We start from the raw sequence: 23,568 nt of genomic DNA on the forward strand, positions 1-23,568 counted from the left end.
ATGTAGCTTTAGGCTACTTAATTAATATGTTTATAGCCAGAAGCCAAATTAATGTGTCCAACCTGCATCATAAAATAAACAAGACCATATTAATAATATAAGCAAAAAACGTACCCACAGTCTGTGACGTTAAATGAAACATGAACTGCTAGCTGGAACGGTTTAAGCTAACATGCTAACGTGCTAACATGTTAGCTAGCTAACGTCAGACTAACGGCTGAGTCTCGCCACTCCACAGCGCTTTGAGCTACATGCTAATATCATCTTGTAACCAAAGCTGTCAATAAAAACAAACGAACAGTGAGGAAACAGGTAGCTAAAAGTGACTCTACTCCTTTTTTTTTTTTTTTTTTTGGAAGAGGTTTTATTTCGTTAATTACCTAACATTGTCGGATAATGTATTTTCAGCTGCGCTTGGGTCCCCGGTAAATTACACTGAGTGTGAAGTGTGAAACTGCTCATATGATAATATTAAATTTAAAGTTAGACAAAATATTTATAATTCTGTGGCGTCTTTGGTGTTACTAGGTCCCCTCAGCAAACTTATAGATACAAACAGTAAACTTATCTATAGCCTGTAGCTCATTAAAACACTATAATATTTATTAGCTAAATGCTAAAGTGAGGCTTGCCCCTTTGGATGACGGCAGTGCAATTAGCCACAGTAAGGAACCCTCATTTAACTATGGCTGTGTCCAAAGTCACTCACTACTCTGGTGGGGGATGACTGTCCAGATGACAGCCTGTGTGTCAGCTGCCGGATTATCTGCAGCATGTAAATTATTAAAACACTGCAGTATATTAAGCTAAATGCTCGTGACCGAATGCTAATATATAGATTACGATGTAATTAAGTACAGTATAGTAATTCTATAGTGCCTTTTCTAGCTAAATGCTAATGCGACCTAACAACTAAAGCTGTAAAATAAAATATCGTGTTGTCAGTGGTAGCTACAAGTAACCTAAAACCAAGTTAGAATATGTTTGGTCTAATGGTGCGTTGATTAGTTATGGGTACCAGGTTATGTATTTTCCGTTGGGCTCAACTCCCTATGAAGCAAGTAGCATAGATGATTATGAATTTGCTGATATGTCAATAAAAAAATAATTAATATATTTTTAACATTTATAGCCCTCTGCCATGGTAACAAAATGATAAAAAGACACTACCTACCGCCACTACACTACACTATTTTAAGCAAGCTAAATACTAACGTCAACATGCTATCATATAGTTGGACTAACAATAGTGTAATGAGCTACAGCCTAATATTGGATCACTACAATAATACAAGTTAATGAGATATGAGCAATAAAGTTAATGGCCTCAGATTTATTTGCTGAATTTACAAGTTGGTGCCACAAGGTGTGGACAAAATCCCACAAAATAAGGTGACCAACGTGGTCTCTTGACATACTGTTCAGTTACTACTAGACATTTCCATTTGTGCTAAGACTTGTTGAGTGAAGGATGAGCACCTTTTTTTAAATTGTTGTTGTTAGGAGAAGCCTGGATAGAGAGAAGACAAACATGGCCACTGTGGGTGCTGCGAGTGGCTTGAAGAACTGCATCACCACCAGCAGCAGCCCTGATTTCTGCACCTTCAGCTGGTTCAGGTAACAGAGACAAAAATAACTGATTTATTTAAAAAATGGATGATGTTAAAGGAACTGAGACTTATAGAGGAAATAACTAATTCATATCCAGTTTATAAAATGCCTGTATATGTACAAAAGAGCCTAATAAGCCTTGTAGAACAGAAGGATCCGTGCTTATTAAGTGCTGAGTTTTTCTCTCCTCTGTATCATGCGCATAATTGTCACCGTACAAAACCCCAAAGACATCGCCCTAAAAACAAATCACTTGTTTAACCCTCCTCACAAGACTTCATCACACGGCAACCACACCAAATTTGAAGACCTCGACCTTCACCGCATTTGGGAAACAAAGGCTAAGCTGGAGTGATGAGGAATATAAAGCCATGAAAATATAAATACAGGCGTGGACATTCAATAAAGGAAGTAAAGAGAACAAACATATGTGTGGGCAGATCTCCCTCCATCACACCTGATGCTGAGGGGGGATCCACAGGTGCCACATGAGGGCAGTGTAGGCCAGGTAATGTTGAGAGAATGACTGTATGGAAATGAAATACTTCACTGTGAGACTGCTCACTTAGACTCAGACACTCTTTGTAACCATATTCATGCATATATTTGAGATGAAATAATGATTTTATTGGGTGTATGGTGCAACAGTTAGGAGGACGTCTGCACCAAAAATGATCCCAATAATGACAACTATAAACATGTTGTTTTAAAAACCACAGCAGTGGTGATCAGTATCTTTGAGATCACTTTCAGAGCGGTTTGATGAGCGATAGAAACCCTTGACAGCCGATTTAAATCCTCTGAATTCAACAGTTAGCTTGACAAAATCATATAACACTGGTTTCTAAGTGTATCTGTGTTATTTAAGATAATGATTTAGGGAATACCTTTTAAGGTAATGAAGTGTTCTAATAACTCAGTTTTGGGTGTTTAAACTAATTATTAAGGGCATACATAGAGAACGATATCTTGAATTTTAAAGTCACTGAACCTTCTGAACCTTTTTTGTCAGATTTGACTGATTCTGATGATGTTTTTATGTCCAGGTGACTTGTAAAAATGAAGTCATGACTCTCCCCCCTTTTATTTAGAGAGGGTCTTGTAAGCTTGAAATAACTGGCAAGATGGGAGGGACTTTCATTTAATTGTAATTTTCTCAGAAGCTTACATACAATCAACTTTTGAGAGCAGTGGCGTCGCCCTCTGCAGGTTTAAGGCTCTTTTGCATTGGTTTCACTTGTCAGACCTGTTTGCCATGTGAACTTTTTTAAACGCTGTCAGTGTCAGTGTTCAGTTTGCAGCTTGTTTCTCAGCCCAGAGCTGCTAAAATAGCCTTTGATGCCTCTTTTAAGTTGAAGCAGACATATTGCACTGCCTACCAGCCTTATTGAAATGCACCCAAAGACACTGCAGCAGACTCTCTTTTCCTCATAATGGAGCACTGTATGTGTCGCCTGCACTGGTCATTAATTTGCAGATGGGTCGTGAAAACTCTGAGGATTCCTCAGTGCCCTCTTCATGTTGTACGGTGGACGGAGCGCTCCCCCTCTGCGTCATTTACTGTCATTAATGGTGACGGAGACAATTGCTCGTTTATTGGGAGAAGCTGCGCAGTGTGCGTTGACAATGGCCGTCTCCATAGGGTCTCGGTCTTATTCACACACTGAAGATCCATTCTCGCTCTGATGATTAGCCAGATGCGAGTCAGTTTGGGCTTAGACTGCGAGGAATGAGCTCTTTTACATGCAGCAGCTGCCCCCACTTAAAAAAAAAAAAAAAAAAAAAAATCATTTTGTTTTGTCATGCTTATGCAACTCCAGCTTTTTTGGTTATTACGGCGCAATCGGACGAGGAGGAGTGACTTCGGCACAGAGCATTGCTGCACAGGAGGAATAGCGGGGGTGCTAAGAGATGATAATCTGTTATAGAGTTGTGCAGTAACTAATTGTTCTTTCATGAGATGTCGTTGATTAATGGACTGGTTGACAGACATCCTGTGAATGTTGTCCACATGTGCACTGTCCACAGGGGTGCTGAAGAATCCACTCCAGCCCTCCAGCGGCATTGTGGAGGCTCTTTTCTGAGAGCTGGAGAGCAAGAGAGGGTTAGGTGGTTGGGGGGGGGCGAGAGAGGAAGAAAAGGGAATGAGAGCAGAGAAAGGAGAATGAAACTTTCGAGGCCCTCGGCAGTGCTGTTGTAAAGGGGAGTGAATGAGAGCGGAGGCCGTGCAGCCAGCCACATGGGCCGTTCTCACTCGGGATAATGGGGGCCTTTTCTGTGGATCTTAACCCCCTTGTCGCATGCTGGGAACGGGCAGCCGTCCGCCCACCACTCACAACAGACACACTCAGACACGCTCACCCGCTGGATAATTGAATTTTACACCCAGCAAAGTCACCCCCTTTTCCTTGGACAGGGCTCCCCGCTACACGTGGCCCTGACAGGAAACTCTCCCAGGATCTCACCCAGGGGAAGGAGTCAGAGTCAGGACCTGTGTGAGGGCTTCTGTCCGAGCCTGACCGTCCGAGAGAGAAGGAACCGAGCCCTTCCCAAAACTCCACAGCCGTTTTGTTTTGTTGTTTTTTTTTACCTCCAAATCGACTCAAATTAAGCTGAATGACTGTTTTCCCCTAGAAATGTAACAAGCGTTTTGTAAGGAAATAACAAAAGTGGACAGTTTTACAGGACATATAACCCCAACAGACACAGTATGTCCAACACTTACCACTTGATTTTAACACTATATTTGCTGATCTTTACTCTATATTTTCACTCAAATAACTCGAAAACACCCAACTGTCATTGTACATTACTTCAGTTTGTGGAACATAGAGCGTTTTTGCGTTATCCTGTTATCCTGTCCTAGTTACTGATTTTTTATTCACCATGAATAATCTGTTGAAGCTCCAGCAGTCATAATGTCTGGTGAAAACAATTCCCTCCAGCACAGATTAAATGTTTTTTTAAGGTGAGGAAGGAATCGCTGGAGTAAGTGGGCTGATTTCTGGCTGATTTAGGCTGAGTGTCATTCAGACACATGTGATTCAAACAGTAATTGACCAGAACTTTAACCATTACTCCCACTCATCTGGAACATCATTCAGGACATGTGGACTAACACTAGCATGGTTGTTTTAAATGTGACAGACACTGAGAGTCACAACATCATTAGACTTTCTTCTGATATTGACTTGAAGCTGTCAGTGCAAATCAGCTGTGTTAAATCGACAGTATCATCACTCTTGTGTCTCTTCTTCTCTTCACTGATATCCTCCATTTTATCATGTTGATTCAGTAAGAGAAATCAATAAGGGATACATGCTAGATGTGTCCTTCAGGAAAACAGATCTTGTACCTGACATTTTATGCTGTGAATGTCTGTTTCTGAACATTTTAAGCGAGGGTGCCCAAACTTTTTTCTCATTCAGGGCCAAAACTAAAGCTCAGCGGTGGGCCTCAGGCCAAAAGCAAACACCTTTTGTCTTTTGTTCTATTGTTAAAATGGGAAATGATCCCAGGATCCCTTAATTGACTGACTGATTGGGGATCCTAGATATTTAAAGATAGGCTGACCTTTCACAAAATCAAACAGTATGAACAACATTATTATAATCATTTGTTTATCCTTGTTGTATTTCTTCACTGGCAAGATTCTTGAAGGCTTTTCTTTGGCTTGACAGCTGTTTTATCATCTTTATGTGCTGTAGATAACAGAGAGGCATCATGTTACCTGCAGGTGGACGCTGTTGTAGTGGACGTTTGGTTTATCTTGTTTCCTACACATATAGTAAAGATGGAGATAAGACTGAGAGTGTTTTAAGGGGGAGAGAGTGGAGGTCTCTAACTGAGGGGGGATGGCATGTTAAGTTGGTGATGGTTGGGGGGGTGTATTGATGTTGTAAGGGGGGAGTGATACAGACCCTCCTTCCTTACCCCCTCGGGCTGATGAGCTCGTCGGCAGGGGGACATGGGTCACCGGCCTCACCAGCTCCCTGACCAAACACAAAAGGTGTTTCCTCCCTGCAGCCGTGGTCACTTTCACCTGTCAGTCAGACTTTCTCTGTGTCACCGAGAGTCCGTGAAGGGCGGCTGCAGGTGAATGTGTGACTTTGGCTAATGGCTCCTCCTGAAGGGTCCTCTTGTCCTCAGTGTCACAAACTGAGGTATCGGTAAAATCCTGCATTTAATGTAGTTTGACACCAAAACTTCACCAGGCAGAAGTCTAGTAACAAAACATGGACAAATGCATCGTTGCGAGTCAGACAGTGTGACGCCCCGCCGGAATAAACATTTAAATTATTCTTCAAATGCTGGAATAGGTGGACTAGGGAACTAAAAATCTGCAGTAATGGCTACAGTCTTGATCGTTGTGGTGTCCTGAACATTTCTGAGCGCTGCTGCCTGACTCAGTTATCAGTTTTCAAATCCTACATGTTTGCCTCTGCAGCCGGCCTCAGGTCTTTGTTTACCCAGCCGTCACTGGCACGACGTACATTGTACTGTAGGTGGAGGAACACAGAGGCTTAATGAGAAGTCTGTGACTGACAGACATGCATGCTGCGTGTCGCACAATACCTGACTGACTGCCTGCACGACTGCCTACACCGAACACACAGCGGCTGTCACTCTGCAGCAGCTAATCACATTCACATCTGACAAGTCATTTCCTCACCCTGTGCCTTCTGCAAAGCAAGTTCACCTTTACTGTCAGTGTCAGATTGACCCTACTTCTCACTTGGTTTATTATCTTTGTAAACAGTTTGCTAATGAGTTTATGGGCTCAACCCCTAGTTTCAAGTCTTCTTAAACACAGCAGGATGCACATTCAGTAAATGATGGTTCCATTTAGAGTAAAATAGACATTAAAGCAGGGTGTGCTAAGGAAAGTGGCTACCAAGGGGACTGTCAGTCAGGATAGAGGTGTAACCCATCAAAATATGGCCGCTTCTGGCTCCAAAAACCCAAGCTGGTGGTGGTGGTCCAACTGTAGGTGGACAATTTGGATGGAGGCAGAAATCTGAAAGAGAGGGAATATAAAACATGAGCAAATAACACCAACCACCTGCAATATGTGATTGGTAATGTGTGATAATTGATCTTTCTTTTGTTGAACTGCCAGTTTTTATGTTGACTTGAACTCCTGTGTTCTGAAATCTTTCACAAACATGTTCAACAAGTGGCTTCTGTGGGAGGAAACAGCACCAGATGCTGGCTGTTGTGCATTTACAAGACACATATGTGACTCCTGCTGTACGATCTCTCCACCAGCAGAGGACGACATTTGCCCGGCATCTTCTCTCTCATTTACCTCCTCTTCCTCCTCCTCCTCCTCCTCCTCCTCCTCCTCCTCTTCCAGTGTACCTCCTCTCTTGTCCCCAGCGACGGCCCCTCCCATCAAAGCCATAACCTCTCCTAATCCCCCCTCCCCTTGTTGCCCTGGAGACGGCTCAGACGAGCAGGTGATGCATTGACAGGGAGCAGATGGTTCCCTGTGGAGGTAAGCATGGCTGAACAATGCTTCCATATTCATCATAAAGTCTCTCGCACTCTCTATGCGTCCCCCCTCCTTCAACTGCGTGTACACACATAGCTTCAAAGTTGAGTGAAATACAAACACACAGATATTTGTTCACAGATTGAAGCCGCCGACATGCTGATGGATCCGTCAGTGCAGAGGTGATGATGTTGTGATGGGAGATGGGACTTGTTGTAAACTCCATTCAGAGGGAGCTGGTTTTTACTGTATCTCAGCGAGGAGGACTAGAAAAGTAAAGACGAACAATGGGGTTTCCTCGCCTCGGCCTCTCTGCGCTTGTCTTCTGCAGGTGTTTTCAGGCTTTTTTTCGCCGCAGTAACTCACTTCTCTAAAGAAGCTCCTTCTTTAGCCCCTGTCTCCCCTGGAGATAAAGTACAGACACCCCACTCTCCCTGTCTCTTTTCTTTCAGCTAACTCCTGAATAATCCAGCAACAATACAGGGCTCTGAGGCGGTGTGCAGCGATTCGCCGGAGGCCTGACTTGTTTTGGGGGTACAGCCGGGGGGGTGGCATTATGGAGATCAGCTAATGCATGTAAAACACTGCAGCCATTTTTTTTTTTTTTTCATGGAACAAGTGGTAAAAAAAAAAGTGTGCGGCACAATAGAGGCTTCGGAGCGCTACGCTTAACCCACCACACCTGGAGCACACAACAGGGGGTGAGAATGGCAGCCCGCCTCCCTCCCCTCTCCCGCCTCACCCATCATCACCAGCACCGCAGCACCTATCAATACAGGCTGTAAAGATGTTGGTTGGGCTTGAGGAGGAGGGGGGCTGCTTGTATTCACGGCCCTGACTATGATAAAGACGCACAGTGAGGAGCCATTCAAGAGCCCTGTGCCCATAATGGAGTCACTAATAGGTGCCTATTCAGCAGGAAAAGTGTTTTCTGGGGGAGAGAAAAAAAAAAGTTTTGGTGAAGCAACAATCACTTTGTCTGCTGCCTTGTGTATGTAAAATTTATGCAGCGCTCCACCCCTCCACCCTTTTCCAACTCTTTCTGCTGTCTTTTTTTTCCTCTTTCTTTTAAAGAGCTTCGCCACTGAATGGACGACATGCATAGTTTGGAGTCTTCCTTTCATCCTTACTTGAAAATAAATTGAATGGTCTGTCCTCGAGTGAGTCCAGTCCAGCGGCACAGATCTCAAAAACAGGAATACATTCACCTCCCTCTCTCCATAAAAACTGCTTTCATATTCACAGGTGGCCAACTTTCACTCTGAGCATCTTTTTTTTGACTTGATTTTTAATTCATGCTCTCTAAAACATAATGTATACAATGGTGCTTTGTACGTCTTTGTCAGTATTCATTATTAACATTGAGGTAGTGATGAGTGTGCAGTAGGCAGATGTGAGGAAACACTGGAAAGAGTTTATTTCAGTTTAAGTGACTGAATAGGTAGTGTACCAAAAGGCTAATGTTAAGGTATCAAATCTGCTTGGTTAGGTTTGGGGATAGGTCATTATTCGTCAATCGATTAAAATGTTTAATCGCAATTACTCCAATGATTGTCCATAATTCAGCATATTTATTTATCTATTCTAAATATACATTAAAGGAATATTTAATTTTTTTTTGATAACTCTTACCAACATGTGTGTGGACAAATATGCTTGATTTATGCAAACATATGTTTATTTTATTATAACAATCCCAAAAAATGTCAATAACTGTCCAGAATATTCTCCAGAATAACCTCAAAAATACTGCATGCTCAAAGAATATGCTAAAAGTATGCTGTAACATGGTGAATTCAAGCTCAAACAACAACAAACAACTGTCTCCAAGGTAAAAATCCTGTGTTTGTTTCGACCATTTGACCGCGCCACCTCCTTCATCTGTGGTTCCTTTTTATACTATCTCACCTGACTTCCTCCTTTGCTCCCATCATGATAACTATGGCCACTAGAGGTCGCCACGCAACCATAAACAGAAACATGGCAGTGTCTCATGCATATACTTAAGTCGGTTGGGCTGGCCAGGTATATTGGTAGCAGCCAAAGTAATGAAGAAAGAATTTATACTTTTACTTTTTCAATCCACCCGAGAGAATGTAAACATACTGATTGTGATATGACCTCTGCTATTTAATGTCGGCCAACCTGCTGTTGTTCTTTTGTTGCCGTGTTGTTCGGGGATTGTTGGTTTTGATCGACTGCATAGTTAACATCATGCTTCCTCCACACGTGGCTCACCTGCTGTTATGACAGCTCATAACAGTCGATTGTGGTTGGAAAAAAATCCTAAACGCCAGGTGTGTTTTCTGGGCGACTTGAGAGGTGACAAAGCAGATAACGTTGTTGGCAGAGAGAAACAGAAAGGAGAGAGAAAGGTGAGGCTGACAGTTAAAGACACACTATGTAATGTAGGCAAAATCTTAAAGCTGTTCTGAAGAAAGATAATTCATTCTGTGGTAATCGACTTCATCAGGACAGTGTAGATTTGATTAGATCAGATTTGATTGACTTCGCTGGAATCATAACCCATCAACTGTCAAAACAATTTGATTAGTATGTGTCTTACTAAAGACATGTTTTACCCTGAAATAAGCCAACCTGTGCTCAAAGTAAGAAGCTGATTGAGAAAATAAAAGTTTTAGGCCCCTCAATACATCTGATGCGTGGATTTAAAGTGTGCGCATAATTAAAAACTAACCATGCAGAGAGTCATACACCAAAAATCACCAAATTAAACTTGGTGCACATGATCTCAGAACCTTGTTTGACGTCATTGAACTCCTGTTCAGAGTTAAAAACAACAGATCTGTGCAATGTTCACAATATTGCACCAATTTGAATTTAGAGAAATTTAGATTAGTTAAGAAGCTGCCATCGCTTTGCTTCTAGCAACTATATTTGCTCCCCCTCATGGTCCCGAGGCACCAGGGGAGCAGAACCTTGTGGGTGAGCTGACTAATCTTGAAATGCTGGAACCATATTGAAAGAGAGGAGCCTGATCTGAGAAATACTGGGACCATATTGTGCCGCATGTCAAAGGGCTTAGCTGACAGATTGATGAGATGAGGAAATAACGGAGCTGACCGGGGGGCAGGAGGGGGGGATCTCAGCATGGCATGGCAGCCAGGGTTTGGAGTCAGAGCAAGACTCCCCGCGGGCCTGCCGGGCAGAGCCGGCGCAGGTCAACGCTCTTTGATTCTGGGTCTCGCAGCCGACAAAGGGCAGCATGCAGTGGGCAGGGCTGCTTTCCTTAGAACTGCATGAAAGCTCTTGTAATTGTAATTTTATGTGTTTTGTGAAAGGCTTTGTCAGCTTCTGTGTGCTGATGTATGTGTTTATTTGTGCGTGTGTGAGAGTGTGTGCATTTGGAAATATGAGACATCCAAGTTTTTTGACTATTCTTCTAGTATATCAGAGCAAAGATTAAAGATAGATTACATCTTCATTATCAAAGCAATTGGAGTCATTCATACATGCCAGTGTAAGCCAAGCTGCTACATTTCAACTATTACATGTCATTAGTTATTCTTTCTATTACTTTTTTTAGTCTTACAGAGTTTAGACAGAAAAATAATGTAATATGTATGTGAAAGAGGTTGTTAATAGTAACAAACTCTGCGATTGTAGCATCTTTTAGCTCATTTTTAGCCATCTTGTCCTCAACTTTACTGTTTTTATTCACTGTCAGCACTCTGAGTTGTTTTTGGATGCAGCAGGTAATTGTTCAGTGAAAATTGTTTTAAAAGCGACTGTTTACGACCTGCAAACAGCAGATAGACAGAGTTAGCAAATAGCCAGTGAACCTACAACCTAGTGGAGTGTTCAGACGCTAGAGAGACTTTTTAAGTTGGTGGAGACCAAAAACCGAGCTAAAAGAGATTTCAGGAGGCACATATCTGACTCTAAATTAATGATACTGTTGCTCCATATGTGCAACAGTCAGCTTGCAAGTTTTGTGTTTACATCAGTCTTAAGAGTTTTATTAAATGTTGATATCAACAGGGAAAATCTACATTGATTAACATTGCTTTAATTAATAACTGTTGTCCTCCAGATATCGAATTAGCCAGTAAACCTTCAGTTTAACAGACGTCTTGTCATATCAAAACAACAGAAAACAGGTGAAATAGTAGATGAACTAATGATTAAATGCTAAAGAACAGAGTAATAAATATATTTATGTAGTACAACATGGATGTAGTGACTATCTAAAAGTTCTCTTCCTGCTACATAAATACTGTGATTTCCAGCCTCACTTCTCCTCAGACAATGCATTTTCTGGCAGTGTCTTAGCAACTGGTATTGTGGCATCTGGATTACCCCAAAAAAGCACTGCAGAGCCCCCGTAGGGTCGAACAGAGGGAGACCTCAGAGTGCTTTAGGAAGGGAGATGTAAAGGAAAGGTTGATCTTGATCTCAGATGGCCCCAAGAAGCTTTAGTCCATGTCACAAGTCGTGGTATTACAGTCAAAGGATTTTCTTGTTTCTTTGTTAGTTTTGGAGATATTAAATGAAGCAGATTTTTTGTGTGTGTCAATTCTGCAGAAAAAGTTTGAAAAGATTTATTTTATGTGGCTGAAGTGGGCCATGGGTTGTGAGTGTTTGGTCTGGTCACCATGGAAAACACTGACTGCTCCTCCCTCGACCACAGTCCTTGTTAATAATACACCAGGAGAGTATTTACAAGGGGTTTTTTTCTGCACTACGAATCTGAAGATGATAACCTCAAACTCAAGTTGCACTCTAGATAATAAGCTTTGATTGGAGATACAGATAGAGGGCTGTTCAGAACATGCACACACACACACACACACACACACACTCTCCACTGAGCTCTGATTTGTGGAATTGATAGGGTCCATTGTTTCCACAGAGCTTGCCACTATATGCCCTGTAATGTAATTAGGGTGAGGAGATTTATGCTGCTGTATAGCAGCCCAGAACCTGATCCATGTTGTGTCTGGAGTCGGGCTGAAAAGCCCTCTCTCTGTCCAGCTGGTCCTGATTTCTGTTCTGGCCTCTGTCACTGTGTGGGGCTTCAGTGCTGTTCACTTCTTAATTGAAAGCTTTGGTTTATTGTCGGCCTTGTTTTTGTGTTTCATGTGGAAGGAACACTGGGTTTGAGTTCATTATTTCCCTTTAAATCCGAGGGGAATATTGTCTTGTGTCCCTGCTTGCCAAGGAAACGATGTGCATGAGAGAGTTGCACTGGTTTAGCAGGACGGTAATTATTAACAGCCATAAGCTATTCAAATAGAGTTCATGTTTTAGCCTCCCACAGAGAGGCATTGCTCAGTTCCTCTGCCTTTAAATCACTCCGCTACAAAGCGTGAAGGTATTATTGAAAAAGTTTGTGGGGGAAATGGTGTCGTTTTCTTTTGACTTCAGGACTTAAGTGGTGAAATGTTAACATTTTTATGTAGAAGCTGAGTAAAATTAAGACTAGAGCTCACAGGACATGTCTGCTGTTAAGAGACGAGGAGCTCCAGAGCCAAACAGTCCTTCCAGAAATCAGGATTTCAAGCATCATCAGAGGCTTCTGGCTCGGCCCAGGCGTCCTGTCAGCACGAGCACCTGCCTCCCTGACGGCTCTGCACGCCACGCGCACAGGGTGAGTCCATCCATGCCCACCCAGCTCTTCCTAAATCCACAGCTGAGCGGCCTGCTGCCGCCACCGCCTACAACTCCTATATCCCAAATGAAAGACACGTCAAATGCTGCTGAATGAGCCCCATGTAGAGAACATGAGAGAGAAGATCCATAAGACCCGGAGCATCTGTCCACCTCTCTGACACTAATGAATGTTAAGTAGGTTAGCTGCTGGTGTGCCACTGTCCCACAGGTCATTGTGACCGGTGGTGGCAGCGGGGCTTTGCTTTTGTCAGGGTGCGCCAACCCCCTGTGAGACGTCTAAAATGGCTGGACCGCTTACTCCTGCACACAATCCCAGCACCAATAGTCGCCATATTGATCCACCTTGCTCGCAGATTAAAGCATAAAAGGATCTCTGTCCTGCCAGTGGGGGTCCACACTGACTCCCCGAGCTCATTTCAGGGTCACGGAGCCCTTGCAGGCCCCTGACCCGAACCCCAATGTAAAGACACACAAACACCGGTGCGAGGCAGGACCGAAACCTTTCCAGGGATGAACCCCATTAAACAGGATTGGTTGGATGCTCACATTCATGGCTCATTATAGCTGACCCCGGGCTTTCTCTCTCTCAATCTGGGTGCTCTCCTCTTCTGTCTCTGCCTCTAACCTGGCCAAAGCCATGCTGAGGTGGTCACCCTCCCCTTTTGTTTGCCATTGATAGCTCATCCGTTTGCTTGATTGTTTTTCTGAACGGGATCTGCTCATCAGTTGTGTTGCTCTGCATTGTCGAGTTCCTGTGGTGTGCTTTTAAAGGTTTGTCTGAGCTTTAGAGACTGTGTAGCTCTTTTGTATCTAAGTTAAAGGTTTTATCGACAAATCCGGCAGCTGATTTACGTGTTTCAACCTCAAGCGCTGTTGCCATTACAGCATCGGCAGAGTTAACATACTCACACTGTTGAGCTGAGTGAAAGCTGAGATGTTTGGGTTATCATGAGGGACAGTTGCTGACAGAGTTAGGTAGTCTGTGTAAAGTGGAAATTATTAAGTTTCTAAGCATTATTCTGACTTAGGTTATGGCACAAGAATGCACCACTTCTGTCATACCTCCACAGTCCAGACATGAAAGAGCTGTGTGCAGGAATTACTTAGTAAATCTTCCGAGTCTCAAGCTTGTAAGAGATATTTTGGGTTGGCCTTTTGTTGGCAAGCTGCTCAGAATTGAAACATGAACACTTAATGGAGGTATAGAAGTGGCTATAATTAATATTTGACCATTTAAAAACAAGGTGACAGTGTGAACCGGGTCATATTAACCTACAGAGAATGCTTTACAGAGCTTTCAAGTGAATTTCAGTAATTTATTCAATTAAAGTTCTGCTCTCCTAGAGTCATTTTCAGCGAGAAGCTGCTGTGTGTACATTTAGCCACTATTAATCAACTAGCTGTTGAACACCGTGTTGCATTTAGCAGCTAAATAGACAGATATTTCCCTCAGTAGTTGGTAAAGATCAACTTAGATATAGAAATATAGATACATGATGTGGCAACAAGGGGGCTTTATAACAAGGTATGGACCTATCAAAAAATAATGTTTTGGCATGTTTGCCAGCCACTAAATATAATTCCAGTATCATGTTAAATCAAAAAACACTTACATTCACCAGGTGATCAGAAAAATACAATTGCAAAGTAACTGCTGAATGTGTTCATACAGTAAGCAACTGTTTGTTATTAAGTTAACCGTATTAAATGAAAAGATGGTGCGCCAGTTAAAGTCGCCCACAAAAGAGCAGCACAAAATAGAAAAGACATCAGCCAACTCTTAAAACTACACAAACTGGCGTTGAAACGTCTTGAAAACTGTGAACTTATTTTCATTACTATATTTCAATGCCTAAAGGGGCTTTTTGTGACAAATATGCAGCAATTACACGTATTAATCACTTTTTTTTATTGGCCATATGTGAGCGGATTGTAATATGACATCCAAGTTGTGGACGATTTGTATAAGTTGTTATACGACTGTCTTCCAGCACAACCCTGTAATGTAAAGTGAAATACTTTATATTACAGGGTTATATGCTAGTTTAACAACTGAGATGCTGCAGTAATGGCAACTTGTTTATTCCTGTACACGACCCAGATTTGTCAAAATAATGTGTGTTACTGTGTCCTTGTTACTGACCTCACCAGGATGCAAATCTGATCTGTGGCTCTCTGTTCGATGCCTGCTCCCGTAATTAAATGTTGATTAAATGCCTATTAATGTGCCCTGACTCACAGACAGGGTGTAATCAGGTGAAACAGAATTAATAAAGCATCCAGTGTAGTGCTCGAGAGAGAAGGAAGGGCTCCCCTGAGAAAGATGGACAGATGGCGGCAGGAATCGCCAGAGAGAGGAGAAAGCAGGGTGGGAGAGGGGATAAAGCAAAGACCAGCCACCACTTTGGTGATTAGCTCTAAATTGGTAATTTGATCTGGCCTGTTCCACCTACTCATTATTGATAAGACAGACCATATTTGACCATATTTCCCCCTGTTGGCTCAAACCGGCACCACAGCACTTCCTCTCTGCTTGGGTCCTGCCAGCCCACGCCGCCGTGTGCTCAGTGGATCTGACAGGAAGTACCGTGAGATGGGGTGCGGTGGGGGGGGTTTACACACTGTCAACACATGCACAGTGGAAATCCCATCTGCCAGGAATCTCTCTAATCTCATCATCTGAATTGAACAAGGAAAAGAGGGGCAGCAATCACTTTAGACAAACCCTATATGGGATTATGTGTCATACTTGTGATGATGGGTCAAACGATGACATCAAAGGAAGAAAGAGGCAATTGATTAATGCCTTTATTTTCAGCTAGCACTGTTTTTTATTTGATTACTAACTATATGTATGTATATTAACTATGTAACCCCATAAATATAGTTATGTATGAAAAAAATTCAGGTGTGGAGATGCATTTTTTCCACCTTCTCATTATTTCGCCTGTTTCCCTTGCTGTGCTTTTAATTTCAGTTCATATAATTTCCCCGTAGGTCAACCCAGCCCACAGCCACTTCATCGTCTACCATCTAAAAATGTACTTGATTTCACATTCAGCATGTAATTAGTAGTAACAACAAGGTCATTGGGCCGCAAGCACCCATGATTCACAGGGGAAATTGGTTGTTGTTCCCCATCAGTTCATTATTTGGCAGCAATTAAGGCTTCTATTAAGGATGGAGAGCCTGTGCGGTATTTCTGGCATAATGTGCATAATCATATGTGATGTGCTTTGTCAAATACAACAGGTATGGTCTAAATGAAGCCTACAGACAAAAGCAAGACCTACGCTGCTCTCTAGCCTCTCGTAGTGGCACTGAATAGGTTTGAGAGTGTAGCACAAGCTGGCAGAGAGCTCCACGCCAGTGCACTCCAAAGGAACGGGAGGCGCACACATGTATACACACATCAAGCTCCATTGTCCTCCTACCCTGAGAGCCCCTTTTGCCCCCTGTCACCCACTCTGGTCTGGGGTTATAGCCCATGAATGAGGGGTGAGTCCTGGGAGGATCTGCTCTCTTGCTCCCTGGAGTGGACCAGCTCTGGAGCTGACTCGGTGCTTCTGGGAGCTGCCAGGAGCTGCAAAGAGAGATGGATGAGCTGCTCTGCTGACTGCTTGTGATGTGTCTCCAGTGATTGATGAGTTAACACAGCGCCCCCTGCTCCCCGGGTCAAACTGATGCACCCTTACCATAAACCCGCCATACTGTCCTGAAGGAGCGACATGTTAAAGAGAAAGGCAGAGGAGATAGGGAACAGAGGTTTTGTTAACTGAGCAGATGTTGGGAAGTTGGCTGCGTGGGAGAGCAGACTCCATCATCGCGTCTTCTGCTGTCGCAGCTCAAACCACTAGCAGGTCTAACAGCAGCTCAGTAATCAAGACAGAGGGGTTATTAATGCAGTGGTGGGGGTTTAAATGTCTCTGCAGAGCCCTCTCACTGTGTGGCTTTTTGTTTGTTTTGCCAGGCTTCAGTCATTGTTCTCAGCCTGGAGGCCCACGGAGCAGGAGATTGAGCTACTGAAAGCAGTTCATCTCCGAACTCTTTTGACTGATCAATCTCAATCTTGCTCAGATAAATCTGTTTCTAACTGTCAACGTGTACCTTTGCCCTCTTTCTGTAATCAATAACTATTTATATTAACGTCTCACTCTCATTTTTTCTCGCAGGGACCCATTTATGTGTCGTTTGTCAGCAAGGCCATCTTGTGGGAGAGAGGACTCTGCCAGCACACTGTGAGTGCCAAAACACTATTTGAACTTAACAGCAACAGGGAACATGAATACTGCACCTCACGCAAGAATGTTTTTTTTTACTACCCTAAATCTCTCGCTTTATTTTGTGAAGCTTGTTCCTGCGACATGTTCCAAGTTGGATCAGCAAACCCTTAGAACTGCACAGAAGTTGCTCATTTATACTAATGAACTGCCAAAAATTGCGTTTTAAGTCTACCTTCAGTTTTTATGCGCAAAAATGTTACCCAAGAGTTAAAAGAAGCACTTATCTGTTCTGTGACAGAAATAAAAAGGGGGTGGTTTGATTTGATGTCAGGTGCCAAGAAATGCATCACATTCCTCAACAGGTGGCGTCGGAACAAGTGAAAATGACTAAATCAAATAATTATATCTCACTGGAACATCACTTTCAAGGTGATTGTGTTTTATATTCAGTGTGATTAGATATTCTGACCAGAAATTAGAAAATGTACCCTAGATTATATTAAGGGGCATTTATTTGATGTTTATGGAGTGACATATTTAATATGATTGATTCATCTCCAAGATATTTTTACAGTTCACAGGCAGCAGATCAAGGTTGCTGCATCCAACACGTTTGGAGTAAGAACGAGCTGCTTTTTTGGGGGATAACTGGCTGTTGGACAGGGTTATGTAATAACTGACCTTTGTGAAATTAGTATGACAATATTAAGTGCCAATTTTTTGGAGCAAGAGTCCAAAACCCAAACATATTCACTTTACAATAATGAAAAAAACAGTTGATACTGTAAGCTGACAGCAGCGTAAGTTTGATAAATTACATAAATGATTTTACCTGTCCTTGACCCTCTATTTACTGATGGGACCCTAAGTTTCAAATTCAGTACAGCTTTTCAAAAAAATCTACTAAATCTGAACATCGGGGCTTTTCCTCTACAAGTAAAAAGAAACACACACACACACACACACACACACACACACACACACACACACACACACTCTCTCCTCCAGCACTCAAAAGTCTCCACCTCTCCCCTTGGCTGAAAAGAGTCTGGGAGTGGATGTGCCACAATTATCAGTGGCGTTTCCATGGGGACAGCAGAGTTGTGTGGGCTGGCTTCCTGTCTTGGCCTCTGGTTAAACAAACAAGTAAAGTCGCCAGACAAAGACGCTCGCTGGTCCTTACAGCCTCATTTACATCCTCAACTGCCTTCAGCACTTTCGGCAAGTTCATCGGGTGCCGCGTCGCCCTCCACCGTCTCTCCAACGCTGCCACCATATCTAATAAATCAGGAGGGCATTGTGATGGTAAACCTGCTCCCGTCATACATCTACACAACTTTTTTTACAACAAGCGTGTCCCTGTCTAAACAGACAGACATTCGACAAGAGGCTGTTGACCCAGCAGTCTGCTTTATATAGGCGTCAGAGCCGCTGTACTGTCACCCGGGACACGAGCTGCTATGGGACGCTTCAGGTCAGAATGCACAGGTGCCCAAACAAGCCAACAGAGCTGCAGATAAACATTCAGTACACAAAGAGTTCAACACACGTTTTATGGTTTCAGTCGCTGCGAGTTGTTGTTTTCTTAAATAGTGAGTGAGCACAGAAAAGCTTCTCTCCACACTTGCTACTGAAAACCCTTGAATGACATACAGAAGACATATTCAACTGTTAATCACAGGTTAATGATTAAGTGTTGTTACGTAGGCACTGATGAAAATGTTTTTTACTCAAGTACAAATGTAGGTACTTTTTTTGTCAGTTTTTTGCAAATTGTCTCACAAGAAGAATGTGGCCTTTGTACTCCAATCAATTTAACTGCAACATTCATAAATATTTAGAACATTTAGAAGACATTTACTCGTCCTCTTCATTGAAAATGCCAGAATCTATGAAGATGCAGATATTGGTAAAAGAAATGTAACTACTGGAAGAAAGGGGCATTCTACTTCACCGAAAAGTATATTCTTGGTGTATTTTCTACATAAAATGTGTGCAAGTTGCATGTCAGACAACTAGCACTCCAAAACTATATCATCATTTTTATGACCGCAACACTCTCAGTAGTACTCAGAAGTAATAACTACAATTACTTTAAGTGAGTGCTCAGTACTCATGGGTGGTTTGTTTCTGTGTGTGTTTTTTAAAGGATTATGCTAGCGGCGGCTGCAGAGGTTTGGTAAACTCACTTCCTTCGCCCTCTGTGCTGTACAGATTATTTCACACTTCTAGTCTTCGGCCACAACTAACTCCAACACCTGTAAACAAACTGTGATATGTGAAATCAGTTAAATTTCTGTTTTAAAGAAAGACTGAATGATTCCTCCTTTGCTGTGTGTAATGCAGGCTGTCATGCTGTCGTCCTGTGCTGTGTTGTGTTGTCTCAGGATGCTGGGGCTGGAAGAGCTGCCAGGCCCTCTGTGCCTGCTCGGGCCTGTAAAGGGGGGTCATTGTCTAACCATCGAAAGTAGAAAGTTGCTCTGAATGCTAAGCTGTATCTGAGCCTGGCTTCTGACACGAGCTGATAATCAGATTTACTCCCCTGAATCCGCCGGACTCCACAATGCGCCCCACTGTCGTCGTCCCCCGCTTCGCCTCTTGCCGGCCCCCTCGCCAGCATCCCCGACCCTTCATCCACCCACCCTCCTCCCCCGCAGCAAAGCTAATTACACCCCGCAGAAACACAAATCTCCATGATTTAAAAAGTCACTCTTTTTCAGGGGTTTAACCTTGTTAGGGCCTAAGCCTGGCTTTCTTGTGCATCAGCTCTGTGAAGAATTCTCTGTTCCTGCAGACACTGGGACATAGACACACTTCTGTCTTTGCTCGTAGTCGTCCGCCTGTCAGAGAGTTCACTCGGAGGCAGTGTAATTAAGTGTGTGTGTGTGTATCGCTGCTTATGTACGCTTGTGTGTATATGTGTGTGTGTGTTTAGAGGTGAGGGGGGGTGAAGGAGCACACGCAAGCCTGTCCTCTGCAGGCCATCTGGGACTCTGACTAACTAATAGACTTCCTACATTCATTGAGCAGCGCTACTTGTACATCTCAATCAGGGAGCTGTTGACCACAAACAGGCCCGTAATGACATTAGCCAGTTCTGGCTGTGTGAGGACAGCGTGTGGGTTGCCTGACGCCAGGAGGTCAGCCCGTTTCCTGGGGGCCTGCAGGGCCCGGAGGAGCCCACACGCGTGTTCTGGGTGTCTACAGAAACCACAGTATTACCTACTGTCTTCCTCTGTGACATGTTCCAGTCATCCCTTTGTAGCATAATGACACGTGCAGCAAAGAATTATTTTCATCTGGACGGTCATTTTGATGAACTTTCAACATTTGACTTATCTTTGATCTGCAGTAGCTGTTTGCCTGTTAGAGGACCCAACATCTGAATTTGTGGACTTAATATAATTTTTTGAAATAGCTCAACTTCAAATTAAAGAATGGAATTCAGACAACGTACATTTATATGATGGTTTTATCATCAGCCGATATTGGACACATTAACAATGTTAGGCTATATGTTGCTTGATAAGCACAGATATGAAACTTTTCTTTTTTAAAGCCTATAATACAAAAGATCTTTTTTAATTTTATTTACCCCAATATTGGTCCCAGTACGCAGATGCTAAAAAGATTCTATTCTTTACAGCACTTATTTGCTTCGATACTCAAACTTTTTCTATTATTGGACATGCATTAACGTTACTTTGAGTTTGTCGTGAACATGAAAAGATAATCAGACATCGGTACTGTCATTCTAAAGTTTATTCAAAAACTAAAGTTAGCTAATAGCATTAAACGTAAACTTTAACTACAGTTGCACAGGTTTTAGACATTTTATTACGATAAAAAACAATCAACAAAACAATCATCAGCCTCATGGTATATCGCTGCAAGTGTTCACATAACTACAGTGAGTAAAGTTTACATTGAAACTGGACGTCGGTATTGAATATTTTATTTTAGATTCAGTCAATTTTTGTTAAACGTCAGGAGACGATTGCTTTTGAAAGCTGCACGTGTCGTCAGTGTGACCATGTTTAATTACAAATGTGTGTGTGTGGTTAAAGGACAGGCAGCTTCGTCCTGTACTGTATGACTGCGTTCGCGTGTGTGGCTGCATTAACGGAGCTTTCTGCATGTGTTGTAATGACCCAGACATAAGTTAAACATTCATGCCCGGACGTGCTCCTCTGAAGGTCACCGGTTTGATGACACCGGCCCGACTCGATCCTCACAAAGCCTTCCTCATCCTCCTGACAGGCCTGAGCGACAGGTAATGAGGAGGCCGTAGGGGAGGAAGAGGAGTGAGGAGGAGAAGGGCCCCCATCACCGGCTCTTGTTCTGCTCTTTCTACCTCACTTCTCCTTCTTTACATCACAAGAATGCAAATCTTTAAAGCCTCCAGATCTGAGGAGAGGGAATCAGTGGAGATGGTGCAGGGATTTAAACGCTGATCCTCCCTGTGTGAGTCACAGACAGCGACCCCACCGTCCTCCCCCACTTTCTCCCCCCTTTCTCCCTCCGTCTGAAGGTCTCCTGGTTCATCGTTGTAGTCGGACAGATGTTGTATCCGTACGTTTTCTGTTTTTTTTTTTTTTAATTGTGTGTGTTAAACAAGTGAGGAGCTGAACTTTGTTTTACGCGAAGCTTAAATCCAAGTCAAATAAAGCCCTGCTGCGTCTGTGGGCCATCTATTACAAATGTTTGCTCTCTAAAGGCCACTGAATGAGTCACTGGGCTGGTTTTCTCTGTTTGGCGTGCCTCAGACGGGCGTCCATCCCTCCACATTTCCAATATTGACCGTCCCGCCCGCTTTTATCTCATGTGTCTCGACAGTGTACTCTGAGGAGGTTTATCACCCTTGAGATAATTTTCTCCCTCTTGTCTTTGAAAGACAAGGAAGGTTGTGGATGTAGGAACAGAAAGCCGGAGTTACTTTGTGTGCTGAGGAAGAGGAAGATGGTGTAGTCTCTTTAGTGAACACAAGGGGGCAGTGGTGGCACCATGCATCATTTAAATTCTCCCTCAGAAGGGCTCCTCCATCAGGCTTATATGTTGTGGTGGCAGTGATACAGATGTTTCCCACAGTGACTTTATACATGTTTTCCATCAGATATCTGACCTCCCTGCATTTAAGATCTGCGTTTAGTTTTTGTTTTGTTTGTGTGTTTGTTTTGTAACCTTCCAGTGTAAAAGAGGAAAATACAGTTAGAGTTTGGTTTTGTATATTTATTTGTAACTTTTTGGTTGACATTTTTTCAATTGAAAAGTTATTTTATGTCACAAACACACAACATATTTTCTGTTGTTTTTTTCTTTTAATTCTTTATTTTCTTGATTTTATGTTGACTTATGTGTATACTGAATTTTTATTTCTATGGTTTTGTTTACTTTTTATATACATTGTTATTATTTGATAATAAACCAGTTGGTTTGTTTTACTTTCTTCCTTTTATTTTGAATAAATTGTCTTGATTTGATAAATTTGTTTAATTGTTAAATTATTTGTTTATTTGTTTATTTTCTCTATTTTATAATGTATATTTTTATTGTATATTAAAACTTTTGTTTTATTATTATTAATGTAGTATTTTATTTGCTTGTTTTTTTTTTATTGTGGGTTCGTTTTTACTTTCCTACCCTTAGTTAACGTTAATTTGAATGTTTCCAAATTTATTAAACCGTAATTTTAAACGTATGTTAATGATTTTTTTCCTTTTATTTAATCCTTTTTATTTGTTTGTTGTATTTTTTGATACTCTTCTTTTATAATTATTGATTTTATATTTTTTCTTTTTTCTTTCTTTCTTTCTTTGATTACTTTATTTATTATTGATTTAGAATAATAAGGGCACTGATATGGAGTTGTATTGTGAAAAGTATATCCCTCTCACTTCATTTTTTATTAAGCAGATTTCTTTTTTCTTGTCCTGCAGGCACATGAACGTCCTCGTCATCGTCCTCTCTTGTGTCCCCGGTTCTTGTCTCACATGAGGGCTCGTCCTGAGGTCCTCAGACCTTCTTGTTCCCTGAGCTCCAAGTCCAGACCACAGCCTCCGTCTCAGAGGAGGACAACCAGCACACACACTCTCGCTGCCCTGAGGACACAGACGCTGGATGGTGAGGCTTATCAACACAACACCTGGTGCTTTCACACCACCAGGAGGAGGCTGCTGCCTCCTTTGACTCCACAGCTCTGCTCATTAACAGGTTTTCTCGCCTTTTCTTCATCTCCTGGAGCAGTGGAGGTGGAGGCCACCGGGCTCGTCGTTAGCTCTTAATCTCTCTCTGTGGTTGTGTTTGGTTAAGTGCAAATCTCCTCTCTGGCGAGGAAGTGCCCACAGCGCCGCCCTCCTGGTGGTCCTCTGGTGGGACTGAAAGGCCGGGGGCTGGGAGACCTGCCGCTCCTTTCAGAGCCCGGCCTCTGATGTGAAGGCATCTTTCCTAGCACACACCTCAGCTCCACAGCAGGGCACTGCTTTCACCAGGCTGGGGTGTGTGTGTGTGTGTGTGTGTGTGGCAGAGGAGGGGGGCATTTCTCAGCAGTGGGGTCTAATACTAATTATTCTACCATATGGTGGTCGGCTCCCTCACAATCGCCCTTAA

At 42.7% G+C, this 23,568-nt stretch overlaps 1 protein-coding gene and 1 long non-coding RNA gene across 9 annotated transcripts in view; both read left to right on the forward strand.

The window, feature by feature from the left end:
* Positions 1-23,568, forward strand: part of LOC119032215 — a 1,052,400-nt gene that overhangs the window by 346,892 nt on the left and 681,940 nt on the right. The window lies entirely within an intron of this gene.
* Positions 1-23,568, forward strand: part of LOC119032177 (mucin-5AC) — a 65,748-nt gene that overhangs the window by 226 nt on the left and 41,954 nt on the right. For 3 of the 5 annotated variants that reach the window (XM_037121080.1, XM_037121084.1, XM_037121079.1), the window contains exons 2-4: positions 1,504-1,617; positions 16,912-16,977; positions 22,899-23,082. In XM_037121080.1, the coding sequence (XP_036976975.1) occupies positions 22,953-23,082 (130 nt within the window). In that variant the 5' untranslated portion in view covers positions 1,504-1,617; positions 16,912-16,977; positions 22,899-22,952. Of the gene's footprint in view, positions 1-204; positions 313-1,503; positions 1,618-7,090; positions 7,109-16,911; positions 16,978-22,898; positions 23,083-23,568 lie in introns of those variants that run through there. The other 2 variants (XM_037121081.1, XM_037121082.1) reach the window with 2 other exon arrangements.

Source organism: Acanthopagrus latus, chromosome 14 (assembly GCF_904848185.1).
Source record: "Acanthopagrus latus isolate v.2019 chromosome 14, fAcaLat1.1, whole genome shotgun sequence".
NCBI classification, from domain to species: Eukaryota; Metazoa; Chordata; class Actinopteri; order Spariformes; family Sparidae; genus Acanthopagrus; species Acanthopagrus latus.